General features: G+C 37.4%; 1 protein-coding gene across 8 annotated transcripts in view; it reads left to right on the top strand.

Moving 5' to 3' along the window:
- The window catches only part of mast4 (microtubule associated serine/threonine kinase family member 4), a 141,052-nt gene that overhangs the window by 11,843 nt on the left and 114,097 nt on the right, over nucleotides 1-15,112 (top strand). For all 8 annotated transcript variants that reach the window (XM_063478089.1, XM_063478087.1, XM_063478086.1 and 5 more), the window contains exons 2-3: nucleotides 6,421-6,574; nucleotides 12,489-12,616. In XM_063478089.1, the coding sequence (XP_063334159.1) occupies nucleotides 6,421-6,574; nucleotides 12,489-12,616 (282 nt within the window). The remainder of the gene's footprint in view (nucleotides 1-6,420; nucleotides 6,575-12,488; nucleotides 12,617-15,112) is intronic.

The raw sequence follows: 15,112 nt of genomic DNA, 5'->3' as shown, positions 1-15,112 counted from the left end.
TCCCTTTGTACAACTGATGCCTAACTTCAGTGTGGAAATCGTCACTGAATCCACTTTGATAAGAGGGAACTATGCAAATTAGTGAAGAAGTTGATAAAATTAGTGGAAAAACATTAACACTGGTGTTTACATGCTTGTACTTGTGTTTTCATAGCTACTCTTTGAAGTCTAGTAGTATACAAGTATGTGAACAACATAGTTTTTCTTGGCTTGGACTACTGGAAGATTCATTACTCCACCTCTGGGTTGGAGTTTCTGTGAGCACTCTTGCACCTTAGTCTTTGTGTTTGTCAATGTAATAAATGAAAGTCTTCCTACATTCTTTGTCAGTTTTTTTTAATGCTTGTGCACCTGTACAGAAAGTGTGTCCTTCCCACTTGCAGTGCCTTTAGTCTTTGTCGTGTTGTCCGGGAAAGGTTCATATCAGACCCAGAGGCTGTCCTGAATTTTAACTCTGTTTTCTGCACTGTCAGCCTGATTCACTGTTCAGTGAAACTGTTCCCTCTCAGCTGTGCACAGTTAATGCAAATGCTCATACTTTAATTTCTCTGCCAAGACAGCCATGTGTTTTTAGCACGGTTTGTAAGTCAGTATGGTTACACAGAAACCACCTAGCCAGATTTCATGAAATATGAGAGGTGAAGTCAGGGCAAAGGAAGGAACCGTTATGCTTGTAATCATTTATTATACTGCAATTTAAAATTACAGTATGGTGCATTGGCCCTGGTAGAGGACTGAACTCTGATTGTTTTCTTTTACATTCTTTGACATCTGATCTGATTTTGTGTTCTTGGCTCATTGCTTTTCCTTATTGACCTTGAGTCTGTAATAACAACTTCATGTTAATTTGTTCTAACCTCACTTCTCACAGTGCTCTCAAATACTTGCAAGATTAGATGTAGAAAAGTGTGGGAGAACCACAACGGTCCTTACCAATCGAAATCCCATGAGGAACCAGTTGTAACTAAGGATGTGTTTTTATATGTAATAAATGTCTGTGGTGAAGCAGTGAAGCTGAATTGTTTGTTCTGGTAGCTAGTTGCAAAGTAAATGATGGGTAGTATTTCTTCATAAGCCAAGTACATTGACAGTGTGCAAAGCTCCTCAGCCTGTGACCTGTTGTGTTTCCGTGTTCACAGTCTGTGAATGTAGCCTGTTTGTAGATGGATGGTTCATGAAATCTCCTGCCAGTTATTTTTTTGAAAGTGCCTGCTCTTTTACAGCTTCCACTGAGCACTTCCTGGGTGTTGTGTAGAGCAAAGCACATTGGCTCAGTGTTTACTGAGTTATCTCAAGTCCAAATCCATATTACTGAATGTGAAAGCAAATGGTTAATTTAAAGCTGGCGATATGTTAAATGAGCTAAAAAAAACAGAGGAAACAGAACTCCAAATGAATACAAGTAATGCTGTAAATACTGTATAAATAGCAATATGTTAGCATTAATTTATCTGAAAATCTGCTGTCAGGTTCTTAATATATTTGCCTCCAATACTGTTAGAAGTGTTAAAAGGGCAGGTGTTGCAAGGATTGATTATTAGTGTTACACGTTTTTAAGTTTGTTGAATGACAGGAAATATTGAAAGCTTAGTTTCAAGCAGTGGTTAACATGACTTTGTAGACCACAGGGGTATCATAGTGCCAGATCGTGTAATCTCATAATACGATCAAGGTTACAGCGTTGTTTGGTAAGTATTGGACAGTAGTCTCAGTTGAAGTAAAAGTAGCACAACAGCCAATAATAATGAAAACATGTCAGTAAAAAAAAAAAAAAAGGTCTTTAATACATGCAGGGTGAGATTGCCTCATTCTTTAGTTGGTAAACACAACCAGCATTGTGTTGTGTAGCCCACCTTCTTTGTTTTTGCTTTGGCAACAAAACCCTATTGGTACTGTACACTCTGTGTAAGGCCGAGGGCGAACAGGATGATGGAGGAAGGAGGCTACAGGTCAGGTTTGATCCTGCTCTCCAGAGTTCGGCGAGGCTCTGCTGCAGGTAGAAAGGAATGATGGGTGAAAGGGCACTGCTTGCTGCCAAAACTGCAATGTGTCCACACAGAAAGGGAGCTGCAAATGGCTGGCTGTTATGTCTCATAAAATGTATGCAGATGCTTTAGTCTTTTGGATTTTTATTTACTTGTACATTTTTAATAAGCTATTGCGCAGAGTGGATGGTATATAATTTACGTAAATTAAAGATACATTGTCTGGGAAATATTCACTGATAACTGATATGCTCAACAAGAAAAACAGAAAATATAAAACTTGTGCCAGCTTTGGCATTCCTCCACAAGTTTGCACTGCCTCAGATGGTGCATCATATGTGACATGAAGGAAAACGGTTAGAAGGATAACAAGTCTTACACATTTAAGCCTTTGTAGAGCATTCGGTCGAAAATTGTCAGATGTACAATCTGCTATGTTATCAGTAGCTCGACAGTAAGGATATCACTAATGGTATCTGTTAGTGGGTTAAAAAGCATATTCTGTGGGTTAAGTAGCATCTTCTGTCTTGTACTGGTTCACAAGTAGCCTTGTTTCTTCTTCTGTTTTCTTTGCCCCCCCCAAAGATTCATTACACAATACTTCATGTTTGATTAGTCTTGTGAAAAGCAAATGTTTAGATTACAGTAGATTGGGTCAAAATCTGAAGATCAGTGGTGTACAGTGAGTCAATAGCAAAATAAAGCAAAACATATAAATCAAAGTAATCTGCTAGTTATAGTTAATAGGGTCCAACTAACAGAAGAGAACTGCTACACTGCTTCTCTTGTTTAAAATAATTGATACATATGTACAATAGAAAAGGCCAGAATGAGTCAGAAAAACAGCCTTGAGTAAAAGATGACGCCTAGCAAAAGAAGTTATTGAGAAACAGAGAAGTTCTGCAAAATTGTACAACTTCCTTTTGCTGTAGAAGCGCAAAGCAGTCACGTGGTTATTTTAATAGATTAAAGGACGTCCATCAGGTCATTGTACGTGTGCCACCTTTCACGAATTGTTTCACGGCATAACCGTAAGCTGCTTATTTATGCAGTGTCTGGTTATTATCTGTTTGCTTGAAAGTTACATAACCATCTGTTCATGTGTGATTATTTAAATGTATTTGCCTTTAAACACCTGGGCACTGTTCCACCAGATGTTCAGAAGGTCACACTTTGCTAAATCATCACATTAGTTTTAGTCTTTACCAACTATTTCCACATCACTAAATTAGTGTTAGTCATACTGAATTAGCTGCTTCTTTATGTTTACATATATTAATTACACTGAATTTTACACACACAAATGCTAGCTGTAATCGGGACAGCCACTAAATTAGATTTGCAAGAATTTTGTGAACCACGATCTTTTATTCTCTTTAAATTTTGTTTTGTTTTTGTTTTTTGCACTTTTTGCACACTTGCAATTTATTTAGTCCTGTGTTGATTGTCTGTTACATGTAGCACCATTGGAGGAAAGCTGTCTTGCTTCACTGTGTACTGTACCACTGCACATTGTTGAAATTACAATAAAGCCACTTAAATATCAGGATTCTTACCTACTGTTTTATTTTATTTTTTGTAGCAGACCCGTGAACAGAGAATTATGGCTTGTTGTAGATATTTATGAGGGAATTTGCAGTTACTCCTGAGTTACTCCTTTCAAGCTACTAGCTCCTGAATGACTGCACGATTCCATTTATACAGAGAGTGAGCTCTACAGTCTCTTCTGATTCCTCCCTGGAACACCCGATTATTAGTGTCTTTTGGGAAAAACATTACCATTCAGTATTAGAAACTAAACATGAGTGAACCAATATTAAACGGTAATCAGTATCAGACAGAAAAACCCAAGCATATCTAACTTAAGGATTAGTTTTTGTTTAATATGATCAGTGACTTCATTGTAAACAGCTTGCACGACACTACCTCTAAAACATATTTCTTCATGTACACATGTTAATGATTTGCATCTTTTGCCCCTAAAACCATTTTAATGATGCCACAGATACTTCCTGTTTGCACAGTTGTTTGCTTTTGATGGGTCTGTGCTTCAGATTGAGAAACAGATAGTTTCCTAGCAACTATCTTGCACATTATTCAAGTGAGTGAGTCTGTTTTTAATGGTGCAACCTGATGTTGTAAATAAGGATTTAGCAGAGACTGTGCATCCAATCCACGTAAAGCTGGTGCAGCCAAATCCTGAGCTTAACAGATGACTGAACCTTTTAGTCTTCAAAGGACATTCAGATAGGAAACTGGAGGTTGCAGTGAACTACAGTATTCCTGCAATTATAGTGTGGTGAAGATGCTTGAGACTGAGTACTGTGTATTGAGATTCAAGTTGAAATCCTGGTATTTATCGCTCACTCAGCTTATGTAAAGCTTATTAGTATGTAGTGCTAATTTCATTAAAGAATGAGTTGTTGTTATACATAATCAAAGTAATAATGGAATTGGGGCATATCTAGATAACTTGTAGGCAGTACAGTGGAGCTATAGCAATAGCAAGGATGTCCTGGTTTGAGTCCATGGTCTTCCTGCGCCTGCTGGACTTCTCTTCGGCTACTCTGACATCCTCCCACAATCCAGATACATGCATGTTAGGTTAGCTGGTGATTCTAAACTGTCTGTAGTTGTGTGGGTTGTCTGTCTCTCTGTGTTGGCTCTGTGATAGACTGGTAGCCGAACCAGGATCGACTTAATCAGGACCAAAAAAATGTGTAAGTGTAACTCAAATATTGAAGTACAGATGAAAAGTCTTTGTCACTGTGTTTGTTTAATACACTCAGCATTACATGTGCTTAAATTGTATAGCAAATTCATTCTGTGAATACACACAGTACATTTAAGCCAGGGTGTCCAGCTCCAGGCCTCAATGGCTGGTGGCCTGCAGGTTTTAGATGTGTCCTTGATCCAACACAGCTGATTTAAATGGCTCAATTTCCTCCTCAACATGTCTTAAGGTTCTCCAGAGGCCTGGTAATTAACTAATCATTTGATTCAGGTGTGTGGACGCAGGGTGATATCTGATTTAAGCCATCCTTTTCCATGTACTGAACTCTATGTGCCACCTTGGTGTAAATGCAGTTGATGTGTGTGCTTATACACAGCTAAAAGTCTATGCATTCTCCACTATGCTGCACGTGGCTTGCTGTTCATCATGTCTAGCAGTTCTACAACTCAGGCTGATATGCACAGTGATATTTGACCTCAGCACAAATACCATATTATGTTTTAACAACGACCATTACTGTTGTAGAGCCTGGGCGTTTCAAAATCATGAGATCCTGATGGTACAGTCCTGTAAACTGTCCTGTTACTGTGTGCTTATTGTTGATAATGCGTTTTAGTACCAGTGGGTAACTTTATTGTTAAGTTTATCTATTTAGCATTTCATAAGTACAGCTATTATTTGCTTATGCTATTTCTTTCTTTTTACTATATAGCTGTCGCCTTAGACTTCTGTATTTACTGTGAGCTCATGTCACCCTACAGAGGGTTCGTTTTCATTGTCCTTCATAGACTTAGGATCATGAATCATCCCACAGAGAAGCAAAGGGCATTTCCTTCCACAGAGTGCTCTCAGCCTTGTATGTCTTTGTATTCTCAGGGAGGGCCTCTTCCTAGGTTTTATTTGTTCTGAGCTTCATACAAGGTATTATCTTCTGAGAATACAATGGACTTCTGTAAAGTGTTGTGCTTGTATCATGAGGAGTGTTAGCAATGGATTTTAAACCTGCCATATTTCTTGACATAAACAGTTGGGCATTTTTCTTTTAAACATTTCTCATGAATTATGAATAATGAAATCACACTGAGTACTTAGACTGTCATGTAACCACGCCCTTTCACATTCAGTATTCTTGAACTAAGAATGACATTTGGAATTAATCAGATGTTGCTATGAGCTCTTTGCTGAACGTTTCTTTTCTGGAAAACACTCTGGCAATTCCCTTTCAACATTGTCTGAGAAGTTGAAACCTGTCCTTGGGTTTGCCTGATGTATTTAGACTCTGCAGGTCTCCTTTAGCAAAGAGTCTTTAACACCCAGAAGTAAATTGACACACACACATACATAAGTTATGTGTGTGAGATGGATACTTACTTACCCCATCGAGTATGGGGTATCCCGCCCGAGATACTATCCAAGCATGCAGACTGGGGCAGATGGGATCAAACTGCCAACCTTTTGATTAGTAGGTGACCTGCTCTACCACGTGAGCTACAGCCACCCCAAGATAGAAAATTATTCTTAAAATGGAACATACTATCACTGTATTACTGATTAAATGCTGACAAAATATCATACAAGCTAAATTCTTTTTTTCATTATATAAAAGTTTATTTTGGAACTTCGCACTTGTATTGCTTTGCCTCCAAAAAAAGTTTGCTAAACTTAATTCTTCAATGCTTTGTGCCTTTTTTCTTTTCCTAGTTTGATAACATCCTCTACCCACCCTCCACATACCTCAGGAAGTCCAGTAACCCAGAGCTGACACATGGGTTAAGTCCTGCACTCAAATTTAAACGACATCTCAGTGAAGATGGAAGAAACATTAGAAGGAGGAGCCTTGGCGGTGGACTCACAGGTAATGTTTTTTTAAGTTCTCACTAGTTTGATTTACACTGAAAGATTGACATCATCCATGAGCAAGTGCTGCCAGATCCTAGCATTTGTTTTCGTCTTTGGTTTTGGAAAGTTTTCTCCTTTGGGGTTGCCTTTTTGGTTGTGTTCCTGTATTCCCATAATATTATGACTCATAGTCTGGGTACACAAATAATAAACATATGACATACACTCTTTAAAACCACTTAAGAGGAGAGTTTGTGTATTTTTGTACAGCCTGATTTCCTTCACTGTAATTAAGCTTTCTCTGTGTAACCAAAACATTAATAAAAACTCCACATGAAGGATCCAGTAAGCAAACTTAAGTCCCTCATCAAATCACTTAATAATTCCCCACTCAGTGAAATGTACCTTCATGTGTAATTTTCACCACTTCCCACTGCTTGAAAATGTATTCAGAGTGGTTGACCCCAGAGACAGAGGCAACACTTAATCATTCAAACATAGTTGGTTAAGAATTTTTAGACAGTTATCGCTTAAAAAAACCTCAAAAACATTGGCTGATCCATCATGAATAGGTCTTTAATCCAGAACATGTTTTCCCTCTTGTCTTTAGTGATTAGCAGCTATGGAGATGTTTTTGCTTTCAATTATTAGTGGCTTTATAGTACAGTGGAATTTAATTTATGGAGTTAAGAGCATTGAAAAGTGACTTTAAAATGTGTTTCCAGAAGCTGCCTTGGTTACTCAGAATAATCGGGATAATCCACAGATCCCACTGTGAACAATTTTCAGTGTTACTGTGTGCCTGTGTGTTACTCTGAGAGAGCATTGCCTGAGGAATTCAACAAAAGTTTCACCCTTTTACAGGAAAAAATTTGAGATTGCGTCAGTGATGCATCAGTTGCTGAAGCCAAAATGATTACATCATCATCTGCAGACACCACAGATCCGTCTTAAATACCACCAAACTGGACACCTTGCGAAACTGTAAAACATAACAGCATCGTTGTGGAATTATGCACAGGCTATTTGCTGGCATTATGTGTGGTTTTACAGAACATGTTTTCTCACGATGAACAGTGAGTTCAAAAATGTTTGGTATCAGGGGTGGCATGTGGTTGGAAAAGGGTGAAGTCATAAACTTTAGAGCAGCACTCGGGCCTTTTAACCATTTGAATACATGCGGAAAATGCTGTACTGGAATAGCTGTTGTACATTTAAACACAAGAAAGCTATTTGAAAAATATTTGGCATTAGAAGCAAAGTCTCCATCACTGCGGACCGGTGACAAAACAGAGCCTGGTTCAGCGGTTTCTTTCTCCAGACATTTCTTCCTGTTAGAAGGGAGTTTTTCCTTCTCTCTGTCGCCAAGTGTTTGGTCATTTCATTGTTTTCTCTTTATTATTGAAGGGTCTTTACCTTAAAATATAAAGCACCTTAAGGTGACTGTTGTTGTGATTTGGCGCTATATAAATACAATTGAACTGAATGGTAAATTGCCCACTTTAAAGTTAATTCTAGTCAACACATGTATTTACATGCGTTATCAGTTGGGATGCACTGATCCAAACCATTCTGATATGTTATCTTAACTTTGGATATCAGCCAATACTGAGTACTGATCCACAATACAAGTGTGAAATAAATAACCTTAATTCCTGACTTTGAGACCGACATTCATTATTTTATGTGAAGGACAACATCACGCTTGACTATAACACTGCCTTGGCCCATTTTCACCCATAGCAAATCTTTTAGTCAGGCTCATATATTTAATCAGTGCATACCCCTGTGGAAGTAAAATCATAGAAACTCCGTACTGTCACTGTCAGAGAGACCGCTGTGGAAAATAAAATGCAACAAACGGCTTCAAGTTTCAGTATCTGTCTGGATATATCAGTGGGTGAACTGTTAGAGATGGAGACAGGTGTCAGATAAATGGAAAACCACTTTATGTTCTGTTATGCTGTGAGGGGCACTTTGCTCATATTTTGGATTTACTTGGAATTAAGAGTTGCTGCTAACAAGTACAAAGTCATTCTGAGTGAGTACCTTTATTCTATAATGTATCATCTGGGATTACAGTAGCTTTATCCAAATGGGACCAGGTGTCGCTCACTCATCAAGACACACAATGAATGTCTTCTAAAAGAATGGTGTTTCATCCTTACACTAGGCCAATTTAAGTGGTGGCCAGCACCACTTTGTATTATTATTATGTTTTGTTTTGTTTTGTTTTGTTTTGTGCTCACTGGCCTTGTTTGCTTCCATTCAGTAATTGGAAGCCCCTTGACTTTGAACAGCTTATTTTTTCCCTTGTGACGTATTTATGGAGACCCAGCTCGCTAATTGAAATGCTAACCTTTTAACATTCAGTAGAAAATTGTTTTCATCAGGTGCAGCTTTGAATAAAAGGATTAGCCTTTACTAATAGGGCTGCATAAAACATAAGACTAAACAAACTGCACACAGCAAATTCCCTTTTCCTGACTAGAACAAGATGAGTGTGATGTTTTTGTTTCTTACTCAAAATGTATTTTTCTTGGGTTTTGCTATAGATTATTTGTGCTTGCAGCCTGCAGGGTACTGACTGCTTTTGAAAAGTTGTTGAATACAGTGTGCTTCAGTGATGTATACACCAGAAATTTAGTATCAAAATGGAAAAGTTTGAAATCAGTGAGTCTTTAGGCTAACAGTACAACTGCAGACCCAACATGCCTGGGTCAGGGCAGTACTTGCAATCTTTAGAGAAATCCATATCATGCACTAGGTTTTAAGACCAGTATAGTCAAATCTTTGTGTTCATATAAAAACTAGGGTCAGCTTTTAATATACTTAATACAGAAGTGCTTGAGATATAAACAGGATGAGGAGTGTTTCTCTCCCGGTAATGTGAACATTGTGACAAAACAGTGTAGCTTAATCTCTTAAATTTAGACAAGTTGGACTAAATTGAATTTGAAGGTTAAACAGGTTGCCTCTTTTACCCTTCAAGGTTCTGGAAGCATGCATGAACATAGCAATAAGTTAGATTTAAACGGAATGTTAAACTGAAGCAGTGTGTGTGTAGAGACTCTAATTTGTTTCAGTATATTTCACATGATGGTTCGAAGAGGTGTGGTTGAAAGATCTAGGAAATGACCTTTCAAATACCTGTTCAAAATCTAAATAAAACTGCCCCCCTGATACCCCTGTTTCTGAAAGTGTTGACTAGTGTGTGACAGATTTCCTTTGTGCTGGGATGTGATGGGCTCTAGTGAGGAAAACATTTGGTGGTAAGGAAGGAAGGACTTTAATTTTCCCTCCTCATCCTGTTTGGTCTCCCCTCAGTTCTCTTGGTTTTGAAGCAGTGATCACAGTGCAACTGTCAGGATTACAGCAGCACAATAGGCAGATATGAGCAGATAGCATTATTTATTACAAAGCGCTTGTCTGACTAAAGCCCAAAACTGATATTCATAATTAATCTGCTATGGAAAAGAAATGTGAAAAAACAAAACAAAAAACAGCTTATTTTTCCCAAACATTTAATTTTCCCTTTAATATGAATTTTATGTAGAACCTTGAGAAGAAAGATGAGAGACTACTACACCAGTACTATCTTTATTGCCCAACAACAATAAAAGCTGACATTTCACTGTGTCTACTTTAAAGGTTATTTAAGGGTCAGGTCTGCTGATTTACTCCCATATGGGAGTGAAATCAACAGCTGGGTTTCAGAGAACAACATTTAGAGATATATAATGAACCACAGTATACAATAATATGTTGTCATGAACATAACAGAAATGTTTACTGTATGTAACTGATCAAATTAATTCTGTAAATGTTCCAAATTTCTGAACAGTGCATTGCACGCTTGTAATGGGAGAGTAATGCCATAATGCAATTACTGCCTATCCTAGATTATACAGTGGTCCACTTGTGATACATCAGATTGCATAATCATAATTGCATTGCATTACTCACCAGCATGCAATTAAGATAAAACATTTGAGAGAAATGTCACAGACACAATGTTACACGTACCTGGTTATAGGGCAGGTAATTGCTACTCGCGTGTATATATCTGGTATTGTGCCCAGCAACAGCTGTAGCTGTAGTTGGGCACAACAGCGACATTTAACTAGTGAGGGTATTAAAGCTGAGACTAAAAATAATAGAATCCATGTACTATTATGATGATAGATTTTTATATTTTTACTTAAAATAAGATTGCTTTAATCATTTTGATAATCATCATCAGTAGCGCTCATAAAGCTCATTTAGAAAAGTGTTTGATCTCAACAGAAAAGCAAATGTGTTGAATTTATGTAATTAACATGAAATTAATTGGGAATGTTGAAAAAGACTGAGTTATTAATGGCACCGTAGCTCATTAATTTTTAAATGGAAGGCCTTTTCAGCTCCTCTTACACTCATTGTTTTATCTAATGTCAACATGTGTTTTTCATTCCAGAAAACAGGAACAGTTCTAAGAGACTCTGAGCTTTTTAGCAGGAGTGTAGGTTTTCAAACTGAAAATGAAATTAAAACGTCTTCTGGACATGGATGCATCTTAAATAGCATTATTGTTTGAATTCAGATTTTGCTGTTAGCAATGCAGTGAGTTGACAAACTTCCCTTTTTAGCTTATCTTAAGCAAAACACACCTGATAAATGGACGCCTGCTTCAGGCTAAATGTTTTTGACATACCCCCTCCCTTTCTGTTTTGTGCTCAGCCTTCTTATCTTTCCTTCCTTCTCACTGTTCTTCTGTTTATTCTGTAAACTGAACATTACACTAAAATACACACTTGTGGATAAAAACGAGACATTTTTTTTCAAATTCATGAAAATCCAGTTGCACAATGAAGTCTGCTAATTTAAATGGTGAGCTTCTGAATTAGCCTTCATCTTTGCCCTGCCTTTGTGTGCTGAGGATTTATGATAGAAGATGGCAGATAAAGTGGGTGAGAGGTAAAAGTAGAATTGGTGCCATCTAGCTGCCATATTCAGCTTTGCAAAGAATATTGTTGTGCAGGAGTGCTGTTGTTTTTAAAACTTATAGGGCAACCCATTTGTTTACTTTTAGTAAACTGTGGTGGCACTGTTAGTTAGTTTTTTCCCCCCTTCTGGCTTAATCTAAACCCTCGACATCCCGCCTGGCTGTTGGAAATTCAGCTCAGCATGTTCAACAAGAGCAGAAAGATTTTCTTGGTTTTCCTGTTACTGGTTTGACATTTGACCTGTAGTCTCCCTGTTTTCTTCCTGTGGTCATGGATTATCAGGCTGTGTAAAGGATTCTGGCTTTAGATTTAGACACTTTGAAATTGTATAAATTTATTTTTATTTTTATTTTTTTTAAACCAGTCCCTGTTAAGAAGTTTTGTGCTTACCTGGTTGAGCGGAAGCTTCTTTAGGCTCGGGCCCGCCAAGGACTGTTTCCTGTGTGTCACTCCTGTCCAACTCTCACCCTGCTTTCCAGTCTACTTTGTAACTATTCTGTGCAGTAAATGCCAAATGTTATTCTTACAAAAAGTTATAAGAGTAAATTATTATTTAAAAACAAATGAGTGCGTAATAACGGGTCAAAAGGTTGCTTTGAGGGCCTGTAACTCAGAATGCTCATAATATGAGTGATTAGGAAATGCTTGTGAATGAGCTGGTGTAGTTGGACCTTGTTTAACTGTTTCACCTGTGTTGGGTTGTTTTTCTTAAAACTGAGGTAAAAATCTGAGATGAAAGATAAAAAGATGCTTCAAGTTTTGTCTTCTAATTTTTTTTTTTTGAAATTATATCAAACAACATTAAATCTTAGCAAGATGGGTGCTTTTACATTGTTGTCCAAACTTATCAAACTATTCATTTATTTGCTGTAGTTCTCAAATATAATTAATTAAAATTTTCACTGTGCTTGTGTTCAGTGTTTTCTCTCCTGTTTTGTTTTGCAGGCAAGTATCTTCTGCTACCCACTAACCTTCAGCAGACAGCTGGCCAGGCGTCATCTGAGACGTCTAACCTGGTTCGAATGCGTTCCCTGAACCTTGGAAAGTCAGACCCCTCCCTCACCTCCAGCCTGGTGAGTAATTCATTATGTCAGCCGCTGTGAAATCTGTTACCCTGATTCAGGCAGACACAAAAGCCGCTGTTTGTAAATTTCACTAAACCAGTTGCTCCATAATATTGGACACCCCCCCCCCCCCCCCCCCCGCATGTAAGCACTGCATAGAAGACACTCTGCATATAAGTAGTGTCTGAATAACAGTTAAATATATTAGATACAGTAAGAGGGTTTTTCTTATATTTTCCTCCTGCAGACAGCCAGACATAAACATGGTAGCACATATACCATTAAATGTTCCCGTCAGCCACACCTTCCCTAAATCCTACTAAAATTTAAAGTATGTTCTAACAAAAACTTTGAAATGACAAAATTATAAATCCAATCAATCCAAAATCAAATTAATCAAAAATAATTGAACATTTTTCTTCTTAATGCATAAAGCTAGCTCGCTATTTGTTTTTGCAAGTGTATAATACTTCAAAAAATAAAACAACAGCAAAAACCAAAAAAGGTATAATTAGTTGCTTACTAGTGTGAGCCGATATCAAGATTTTCAGGTAAGTGTACCTCCTGCTGTTAGTGACTAACACTAACAGTTTTTTCATGGGTTTTATTTTTAGTTTCATGTATTTCCACTGACCTGTAGTCCAGCGAATGACATGTATGTTTTTCTTAATGACTGTATCCTGTCACTACTGACAGATAATGAAACGCCTAATTGCATTGTTTGTTCTGTAAATGTTTCTATTTCTGTTTATAAACCGGTTTACATTTCTGCATTTTCTGTTGATACAGTATATGACAGACTGCACATCAGCAACATCAGTATTCATATTGATCAGAGATATCGTACCAGATGCACGAAGGCAATTTTAAACTGGTGCATATCTGTGTAGTTTAAAGTCTAAACATTAAAAAAAAAGAGGATGATGTTGATTGAGGTCCAAGTGCATCTGTGCTTTGACATAAATTGCGTCATGAAGACAGACCTGACCTTCACTGTGCTCCCGCTCGGTTCTTTCAGATGACACTGATAGATACTCTGATGCCGTATTGTGATCTTATTATCTCAGGAGCAAGATGCAATCAAAGGAAGAGGGTAATCTAATGCTGTTAACCTATGAGTCATTTCTGTGTGTGCTTGCAATTGGTTACAGAAAAGGTTAATGCAATAAAAAAAAATGTGAGGTGTATGTTTGTATGCACAGGTGTGTCTCCACTTACTTACTGTGAAAGCACATTTTTGCTAACTGATGCTCAGTGATCACAGTGTGTTCACCCTAAAACAGGCACTGTAACCCCAGCTTGAGGGTGTCTGTTTTTCAAATGACTCATTATTTAATGGTGACAGTGTTTACATTAATAACAATGCTGCAGTCAAACTGATGGACTATTTTGTCAAATAGACATATGTTATGTAGTTTGATAAACAAAACAAATTAAATATTCTGCTGTTTTTAATCTTAACAAATTTTGTCTTGGTACAAGTCAGGTATTAAAATAGCCGACCTGCTTCCTTACACTTGGGGGCGCTAGTGTATTTTCACTATGTGAAACTTAAATACATGTGCCTTTGTGCTTGTAAAAGCCTCACATTTTCCCTTTGGTGTTTGTGCCCTGTACTGGAAATGAATACATGATTTGCTGTAACTTAATTCTCATGTGAAGATGTCCTTCAGCTAATGTGTTCAATCAGTTTGACATCTGTGACTTTTATGTTATGTGTTATTGTAACATAGCCCTTGTACACAATGAGCACTAGATCAAATACTTGGTTAAACTATCATTGACAAAAATCTTTCTGTCTCAGCAGATTTGTATTAGGCTACTAAGACACAGTGCCACATTTATCAGGTTCTGTTTATCCATTGTGTTAACATAAAAGTGCATTCGTATCATTGTGAGCCCAGATTGAGTCAAACGTCAATTTTGTGCACTCATAGCATAGTCTGTAAGGCCATGGGGTCCTAAGAGGCTAACGTACAATATTTTCAAGCGATAGTTTTGTGTTTTTTAAAAAAATGTTATTTGTAGGATCTCCCAGGACATGTTTAAGGTCAGTGAAAGGTTGTGGCCTTGGTTCAACCTCTGAAAATTATTCGAGTGTAACCAAACGTCTTTTGTTCCTTTAGCTTGATGAAACGTGGTGCCTCCCATACAAATGTAATGTGGGAAGAACAATGTTAAGTGGTTGAGTGTTGAGTCCCGTGATCGAGCTGTGACAGACTTTCATAATGGCACTAATGTGTTTCAAAAAGCTGCTGCTGTATAGTGCTGTAAATTTTATATTTGTAACTTGAAAATGACACTGGACAAGTATTGTAAATTATTTAGCACTCATGAAAATTAATGTGCATCATTTGTTTTTAATGACTTTACAAAAAACGTATCACCCTTTTTCAACTGCAAGTTATGTTTTCAAAGTTAAATTGTCAATACTGCTTTTATCAAATAAGATAAACTATTTAGCTTTTCTTAGCTTAGCTCTCATTTTACAGATAAAATAATTTA

Source organism: Pelmatolapia mariae, linkage group LG7, assembly GCF_036321145.2.
Source record: "Pelmatolapia mariae isolate MD_Pm_ZW linkage group LG7, Pm_UMD_F_2, whole genome shotgun sequence".
In the NCBI taxonomy this organism is placed as follows: Eukaryota; Metazoa; Chordata; class Actinopteri; order Cichliformes; family Cichlidae; genus Pelmatolapia; species Pelmatolapia mariae.
This window is presented reverse-complemented; position numbering and strand designations above follow the sequence as displayed.